Raw genomic sequence first — 9,249 nt, 5'->3', positions numbered from 1 at the left:
AGAAATATCAAAGATGAAAATGAATGAATTCATAATACTGAAGATAATCTTATACTAGATTTAAAAAAGAAAAAAAGAAAAAAAAAAAGACAGTGACTCTAGTTGTTGTTTGTGGCATGGTTATGCATTCAATGGTCATAATTTTAATGATTAAAACTGAACAAAAAAAATTCCTTCCCACTGGCACTGTTCTGCCCTTTCTCTTTTCGGTTCTTTTCTCTTTGGTGTGCATTGTTGCCGCTCCTCTTGCTAATGTTGTTGCTAAGCTATAGCCTCGCTCAGTCGTTAATCACCAGAGCAATATAGAGAACATCTTCACACAGTGGCCATTTTCCTCTGAAGTCATGGGGGAAGCCTCTTAAAGCCACTTTAGCAACTAATCTAATCTTGAATCTTACATGCACCAATGTGTTGACTGTGAACGCAGCCCATGCTGCACGAGACACTGAGAATTAAAGTAAAGCCAGAAAATGTTACGTCTGCAATTACGTAACATAAATGTCAGTGTCAGCATTACTAAAGTTATTAGGTGACAAATCGGTATACTGGCTTGTGTGTTAATGTTTAACATTAACTAACACGATATAGTTTGATGATCAACATGCATCGATAATGTGACGGTGAATCAGTGCCAGTGTTTTTGCTGTGATATAAATGAGCACTATTCTACCAGTGTCTGAGCCTCCCACCCCTCAGCGCGACGTCAGGGGAAAATGGCCGCTGTGTGAATATGGTCTATTGTAGCCGTCGAGACGTGAACATGAAATCCATCCCTGTGAACCGCTGGCATACAAGTGCATGAGTCTATGATTGAGTCCTCAGTGGTATGATAATGGTGTTCGTTGTTGTTTGATCTGCAGATGTGATGTAATGTATTGCTCTGGTCTTCATCGTCCCTCCTCCTCCTCTGCTCACACCTTCCTCCTCCTCCTCCTCCTCCTCCTCTGCCTCGCACCACAGCTCCTGGCCTCTGTCTGATCAGCACATTTGGATTTAAAAGTGACTTCCCGTGTTGTTGAGCTTGATCCAAACTCACATGTGTACACACAACAGCAGTTACCGATGCTAAAGTGAGGCTGAGAGTAACCTAGCAACAAGCAGCCAGTACACAGGGAAAACAATGACGGAGGTGATTCAAGCTGCTTCCACGGCAGAAGAAGAGTGAGACTAATACACACAGAGTGAATTCTTTATCAGGTGGTGGATTGTGAAACCTACAACCTGAGATTCAGTGTTTGTGGAGCCAGAAGATCCAGCTGTTGTGTGAGGAGGAGGAGGAGGATGTGAGCTGCTCCTCCTCATTTGTCTCCTGCTTTACGTTCTGACCTATGTCTCTGTGAAGCTGAACACGGCTGCTGACGTCCTGCCTCTCATCCCCCACCATCCTGAGCACACACACGTGACAGGTCTGAGAGAGGTGAGCATGAGATCTGGTCTCAGAGACTCTGTGGACCAGTTCTGGTCTCGGAGCCTCTGTAGACCAGATCTGGTCTGTGTCCATGCAGGAAGAATCAGGTTCAGGTCTGGTCCATCATGGCTAAAACCTGTCGCCTGAAACGCCCTGCTGTCAGATCCACGGTCATTTCGGACAAGCGGGACGTGGAGCAGTTTCCTCTGTTCCTTCACGACGGTCTGGACTTTTTGTACTTGGCTCTGGTTGCTTAGTGACAGGCTTTATCAGACGCACTCCTCCATTTTTGTACATTTGCCAAAAGCTTGGGCAGACAGTGGCTTTTTTATTTGTAAAGACATGAACTTGCTTGCATATATAAATAAAACAAAATAATACACTTGTGTACTTGTTAATAAGGGAATACTGTGAGTCTGTGTCTTCATTTCATCTGACAGCCTTTAATCAATTGATCATGACAAATGATCAAAAAGGTAAGTGCTCTCACAGTGGACTGGCTTTTCAACCACACTGGAAGTCACGGAAACTCCTTCAGCTACAGCCTCAGATCACTTCCAAGTACTTTACTGAATAAAAATAGAAACACAGCACTTTTGTTTTTGCTTACAATTTTTATGAGTTGGAATGTAAGATCTAAGATTTTTCCTTTTTCTCATGTTGTTAAAAAAATGTGTTTCAATCAGTGTTAGTGAGCACTTCTTCACTGAGGTGAGGTGAGGCGAGGAGAGGGACCATGGACAGAACATTTATACCCTTACAGTATGTAATGGTGTTATCATTAAGCACTGTTAGTCTTTTATTGTGTAAATGATAATAATAATAACTTATAATCACTTAATTGGAAATAAGCATGCTAATACCTATAGGTATAATGAATAATAAGGGTTGTATTGGCAGATCTGGATCCTGCTGTTCCAAAACTGAGATACTAGAAGACAAAATTGTGAAAACGTGATATATTTTCAACAAACATTAGACGAGGTTTGAATGTAATATCTATGGACTTTGTGTGTGGTACACAATGTGCCTTTTTTCTCTTAAGTCCATAAATGTCCATGAGGCCAAACATAATCATTTTAAAAGTGACGAATGTAAGAAATGTACAGCAAACTTTTAAGCCTTTACCCTGCTGTTTGTTTCATTTGCCTGGTCAATGAAACACATGCAGTTTTCTTTCCAGGATTCATGAAGAATGAGACACAATTCAACCTATTAAGTAAAAATGTGACTTTTTGTGTACTAACTGGAATTTACCTCTTGCTGCCGACCTGTAATATTTTCACAGCCCAGTAGGGAGCAGCAGCCCACATTTGGGTATCATTGTATACTGTAACTAGCCAGGTAGTTACCTACTGCTACTCAGATTTCCCTGCATTGTGTCAAAATGTGTTTGCAACTGAGAAGGAGTTAAACAAGGTCACGTAGATGGTAGCCTATAGGACTGTAGCCTAATGCTACAGGGTGAGCAGTGGGAATTACCCAGGAGACAGACGCAGATAATTTATTTAAAAAACTAGCCAGAAATGCGTCCTGCATACAAATACAATAAAAAGAGTCTAAAAGTCCATAAAATCAGTTGTAATCCTCAAGCCCGTCATCCAGTCCTCATCAGTCTCATTGCTCCATCAGCAAGGCTCCCCTCTCCCCATTGATGGTCCCTTCCATGTCCTGGTCACATCAATGTCCCCAATGTTTGTGTTGTACAACACTTTGAGCTGACATGTGATCAACAAGCGAACATATTATCAATATGAAGTTGTCAGGAGATAATACAATGTGTCATTGCCTTTAAAAGCCTTGCAGTCACTCAGCATGAAGATATGAAACTGTCATGTTATTGTAATGTAGTATAGTAGATGGAGTCTTCGGTTAATAAAGCAGATACTCTGGTGTGCTAAAGGGCTACACTGTCGTCCATAATGTCAAATGACAGGTAATATCAGACCATTTTGTTATCAAGTCGCTAAATGACGCCCAAGTTTTCATAGATGACATCATCGAGATAGTGGTCCGTTGGCGTGGTTGTGCTGCTGCTGACGGGCAGAGAGGAAGAGGAGCTGGACGGGGAGGAGGAACCAGCTGACCGAGCTGGTTTGCAGACTTGACTGTACAGGTGGGCGAACGGGTCGGGCTTGCTGTCCGTGTCACAGGTCGCCTGTTCCTTCTCAGTCGTGGGCTCAGCGTAAATAGGTTCGTCATCTTTTCTCTGGGTGACGGCTGATCTACTCTGGACTGGACTGAGCTTGTCGTACACCTCCGAGTAGACTGAGTCCGGATGATCGGAGTCGAAAGTAAGGCGAGGACTGGGGGAGCGTTGGGTGGGCTCTCTTGAAGCGGGGGGTTTGAGTGGAAGGACACTTGCAGGGTCTACATACTGGGCCGTGGAGGACTGTGGTCTTGAAACAGACCGGATGCAGTCAGCCGGGTCGGCGTACACACCATCTGATTGGCCACTGTGCTGACCTCCGGGGGGGCTGCTGTGTGTGGGGATCAGTGGGAGCGGCATGAGGGTGATGGGAGCGGTCTGTGGTGGAACAGACAGCTCTTGTGGAGTGGGACATTTCCGTTCTTCTACACTCAAGCTGTTCTCCAGGAGGGAAGCCACACCGAGCACGTCAGAAACTTTGGGAAGAGGGGAACGAGAACGCGTGCTGGCTGCGTTACATTTCTCACCCTCCTGGTTCTGGCTCCCTCCAGCATCCAACTTCTTCTGTTTGATGGTGCTCTGAATCAGGGAGAATACGTTCTCGGCCTCCTGAGTCTCGAAGGTGAATGTCCCAGGACCAGATTCACAGCGTCGACCTGCCTCAATGGTTAAAGACGTCTGTTTAAAAAACACAGACAAGTGTTTTTACGATGCAGACCACCTGTAATTGACTGATGCATTGCGATGTGTGAGGCTGAGAGACACTCACCTTATCTTTTCCATATCGCCTCAGCAGCTCATACGGCCACTCTCTGACAGCACTCTTCTTCTGTGTTTCTTTGAGGAGCAGTGCCTGTTCTCCCACCTGCAGCCAGTATGAGCCCTGCAGGCCACAGCGTATCGCTGCATCCGTCCTCTGAACCACCACCCAGAACTCTGAAACTGAGCAGAAGGAAGAAAATACTCAGTTTAATCTTGTGAGTGTCATTTTACTAAAGGGCTCCTCAGATGTAAGTGTTAAAACCATACAGCCATAACAGCAGGTCTTGGTTCTATACGAAAGATAGCAGTTTTAGCGTGAAACGTGAACCACCTTCTTCTGTATGATGTGTACAGTACCTCTATCTATCTATCTATCTATCTATCTATCTATCTATCTATCTATCTATCTATCTATCTATCTATCTATCTATCTATCTATCTATCTATCTATCTATCTATCTATCTATCTATCTATCTATCTATCTATCTATCTATCTATCTATCTATCTATCTCTTCTTAACTCTTCCCTTCCCTTGTCTGGCTGTGTTCAAGGTTTCTGCCTCTTGAAAGGAAGTTTTTCTTCACCATGCGTGTGGTCGCTCTTGGCGTGAAACTGTTGGGTCTCGGTTAATATTACCATGAAGACAAGGTCTAGATCTGCTCTGTTTGAAAAGTGCCTCGAGATAACTTCTGTTTTGAATTGGTGCTGTATAAATGAAATTGACTTGACTTGACAGATGTCATCTACCAGAAGAGACAGAGCCGGCTCAAGTCCTTTGACGTCTGCGTTGCTGCACATGTTTCATCAGTAAAGTGTACTATTTTAGAAAAGCCAAAGAGAAGAGATATAAAAACTCCACTGAGATGGTTTTGGGGTCTTAAATTCATAAATATATCTTCTCATGGATCAACACTTCAATGAAGAAGAAAGATAGATGTAAACATGGTATGCAAGGTGTTTGTTAAGCCTGAAGCACATACACACACACACACAATAGCACAACACAGAACAATAATGTGGTTCACACTGAGATAGAGCCTTTCTGTCACATGATCTACATTCTTGCTGTCCATCACTGGCTCAGAGAAAACATGGAGACAAACACTTTTATTAATCATAAAGCTTTTTTATCGTCTTCTTTCATCATACTTGAACATTAACAACAGGAAAATGTGTCACTTGACATCTGAACTGAAGCAGAAGAGTTACCTTGGTCTGCTGAGGCGTATATCTGGTTCTCCTCCATGTGGAGAGGCTGAGAGCCCAAAGTGCCTCCTCTCTGATGGATGAAGAAGGAAAATGAGACATCAGCACCAGGATGTAAATAGGTACATACTGTAGGTAGCAGACCTATGTTTCAACACTGAATAAACCTACTCATTTAAAGATAATGATCAATTCAGGACAGGTGAGAGTTTCTGGATTTCCTGTTCCTTCTCACCTGAAACGCGCTGTGACACAGTTTTTCCACCCAGTCGACACAGTCGTCTTTGCGTGCAGCGAACACCATGGTTCTGTCCTGAGTCTCCACGCAGAAGGCGGACATGTTGTCCTGCAGCACAGATACAAGAATGTAGTTTTCATCCAAACTCGCAGGTGTAAAGATTATGAGGACCGACAAGCTCACCATGGGACAGGCCTCTGCATTCGGAGGGAGTCTGAGGACGCTGATCAGCTCGGACAGTCTCACCACCTTCAGCTTCCTGTCCCCCAGAGGCTGGTGGTGCCTCCTGACCCCGGTGCCATGATCGCCTCCTGTTCCCCCTCCTGGAGGATACAAGGTAGGTAGACAGACAGAGACAGGTCTGTCAGCTTCAACTACAGCCCATCAGCAGGGAGCTCCAGCTCACGTATCCCCACCCCATCAAGGTATTTACTAGCTATTTCATTTACTGCAGAGAACACATTCTCCTCCGAGGGCAGAAAGGCTGCAGGAGGCAACATGAATGCTGAATAGCTGCAGGAGGTGGACACGACTCGGTGGTGTGATGACTATTTGCTGAATGAAAAATGTGGCAAGGAGCCTTAAAAGAAACTGGTTCCATCTGATGGATTACATCTGCTCTCAAGTCAGAATAATACAGAAGCCCTGACAGGCCACAGAAATAAAGCTGAGGATTTGCTTTCATACAAAAAGTGTTTTTTTTTTTTTTTTTAAAGCCACTGGGAGATAAGGTGCACCAGATCCAAGCATTCAGATTATTTCCCTGCTATTTATAATTTCTCCACCTACAGTACTCTAAACACAAAGTAAGTAAGTGTGTCGTGCCTGATCAGTGGATAGAAACTTTAAAAGGCTTTTAAGAGGTCAGGTGAGAGTAGGATGTTTGGGTACAGGACGATGAGCCAGCACCTGAGGGGGTAAACACTGTCAGATATTATATGTCTTGTTAACAGCCATCGTGCACAGCGCCGGCTTGCAGTCTGTTCCCCACACTGCTGCGTGCCAAGGTAAAAGTCACACGTTAAGTCAGGCCACTGGGCTACCACATCTGTCACTAAGAGTCACATATGACTTTAACATTCATTGAATACACATGCTTTCTATTTCCATACACAGATTTGTTTTCAGATGGAGCCCCCAAAGCAACGTAAGTGCAGTCAATTGCACAGAATACATTTGGGAAACCGGACAAGGCCGGCTGCAATATCCCAAACCAAAGACAAAATTTATGTAACATAATTGTATTATTCATTTCAAACACATGCTGTACCTGTACACCCATTCCCACTGATTATAGCCCTTGGGAGTCTCAGTCTCAGTCATGGATGTGCCGCTATAAGCTATATGTTTACAGTTGGCTGATTACTTCACACCTGACCTCGCCGAATGAATATTGACACACGAAGTTTTGAAGTTGAACATATTTCAGTCGGTCTCTTGTGCAGCACAGTTGTGTTCAGAAAGTAAATTAATTCATAGCCTCCTGTGGCGTAAATGAGCATTGCAAGAACAAACACAACACAAATAAGTTAATTCCAATTCAAGTCACTTGTCCCTTAGGGCTTCCATACATATTAAAATGAAATAATTAATTTTAAAATGAATGCTCAGCGTGATTAACAGGAGAGCTTGTGGCTGTTCTGACAGCACATGTCACCACCATGTGACAATCTCTATTATGCTGCTGCGGATACTGCACATACTATAAAAATCATGTTGTGACATTCCCAGTGTTTCCAACATTGCTTATTCTGTTTCTGCACATTTAACCTGCACTGATATAAATAACTAAGGCCTAGTGACGAGTGAAACACAAATGTCAATGTGTCTGTCGCTGTGATGAACAGTTTTCTTCATTGTCGATTCACTCTGGCAGTGAAACAGGAGGTAAACACATTGACTATATCTGACAGGAACATTTGAACTTATCATACGTCTTTACTCTAAAGGTCCTACTGACACTCCTAAATGCAAACACAACACAACTTCAAACAGTCCTGCACCTCCACACACCTGCTTGGTAAGCACTCACACATCTGTGACGCACAAACCAAACATGAGCACATGATCTGGACTGACTTAGCGTTATCTCAGATGACCTCACATACCTACAATGGTGTTGCAATGTCGGCCTCTCAGGGGGTCTATTTAGTTTTAATGCCCTGCAGTTTCACTATATATATTTAGCTTCTTCAGCACTACATGTTTTCAACCTCTTCTACTGTAAGTATACTATAATTATGACTTGAATTTAAACTGCTGAAATTATCTATATAAAATGCAAAATTTAAAGAAGTGTTGATTTTTTTTCATTGGGCAAAAGCAACACATCGCTCTTCTGGTACTGATTAGGACCTAACTGATAATGTACAGATGTTTACCCCACACAACCCCACATTAAAAAACATGGACTATCCCTTTAAAATAAAGTTGTTTAGGTCATCTTCTGTCTCCACAAGTGATTAATTTAATTCATTTGCATCTTGTGCTTTGCTGAAACATGTTAAGTTTCAAGTTAAACGTGAAGAAACCATGTTGTCATCAGACTGAAACTGACCCGTCACTCAATAACTCATCAAAATAAGACCAATGACAGCATGAACCTTACCTCCTACATCCTGAATCTCCAGTCGACCAACTGCTCTGTTACTGGGAGGGAAAAGAGACAACCACACTTGTTTCCATTTCTGACAAGAGACAAACACATAGTTAATGACAAGGGGGGTTGATGCACACAAATCATATGTGCTACATATAGACGTCAAGACATCTGCAAATCTACACACCCTCGACCTTTATTTCATGATGGGCATACTCAGTTTCAGTGTGACACAGAGGTAAACATTAGTCATCCATATAACCAGGCCCCCCCTGATGTCCATGTTTCTCTTCTCGTGTCCATGTTCTTCTCTTCATATCTATGTTCATACACTGTTGGGGTTTAAGTTCACAGCAGCAGTGTGTGAGCTGTCAGTCTGCACAGGAATGTGTGGCGGCGAAACTGTTGTGTTTGAACATGTTCACTTGGATTCTTGGCTGATAACCTCTCTAGTAAAGTTAAGTCTCGTTCCCTCAGTAAACTGTGTAATCTGGATGAAATTGTATCAAACGAATCTGTATTAACCCTAACCTTGACCCTAACTTCACATGTCGAAAAGAAAAATAACAGTTATATACTGTATCATCATGATGACTATGTAGGTTTTATGGAATTACAATCACTACACTGTGCCAGAAAGCAAAGTCTTTACACAGCTTTACACTTCTCGCAACAGTAACTGAACAGCAGCAGAACAGATATCAATATCAATATCAATACCACCATACTCACTTTGCCAGGTTTGTGTGGTTGGAGGTAAACCTCTCCTGTTTTGGTGTAAGAGTCCATCTAGGAAGAAAGTCCACCTCAGTCCTGGTCTTTGTAAGAACTCTGAGGTTTTCTTTCCTTTTCTCCTTCTGTGGGTTGAGACATGCCCACTGTGAG

At 43.0% G+C, this 9,249-nt stretch overlaps 1 protein-coding gene across 1 annotated transcript; it reads right to left on the bottom strand.

The window, feature by feature from the left end:
- Nucleotides 1-2,891: 2,891 nt before the first annotated feature.
- Nucleotides 2,892-9,249, bottom strand: dok1a (docking protein 1a). Its single transcript, XM_085779562.1, has 7 exons — nucleotides 9,097-9,249; nucleotides 8,374-8,452; nucleotides 5,949-6,088; nucleotides 5,763-5,873; nucleotides 5,531-5,600; nucleotides 4,327-4,499; nucleotides 2,892-4,235 (listed from the first exon to the last, which is right to left on the bottom strand). Exons 1-7 carry the CDS (start codon nucleotides 9,151-9,153, stop codon nucleotides 3,375-3,377), a joined length of 1,491 nt encoding a protein of 496 aa, XP_085635688.1. The 5' UTR covers nucleotides 9,154-9,249; the 3' UTR covers nucleotides 2,892-3,374.

Source organism: Trachurus japonicus, chromosome 1, assembly GCF_045865225.1.
Source record: "Trachurus japonicus isolate A0001 chromosome 1, Traja_1.0".
NCBI lineage: Eukaryota > Metazoa > Chordata > Actinopteri > Carangiformes > Carangidae > Trachurus > Trachurus japonicus.
This window is presented reverse-complemented; position numbering and strand designations above follow the sequence as displayed.

Bases quoted from the DNA above. Each gene is read 5' to 3' on its own strand.
- dok1a (XM_085779562.1), bottom strand. From the start codon at position 9,153: ATGGACTCTTACACCAAAACAGGAGAGGTTTACCTCCAACCACACAAA. The intron at 5,874-5,948 runs GTGAGCTTGTCG...TCTGTGCTGCAG, and splicing joins ATGCAGAGGCCTGTCCCATG to GACAACATGTCCGCCTTCTG. The intron at 5,601-5,762 runs GTGAGAAGGAAC...TTCATCCATCAG, and splicing joins TGTGTCACAGCGCGTTTCAG to AGAGGAGGCACTTTGGGCTC.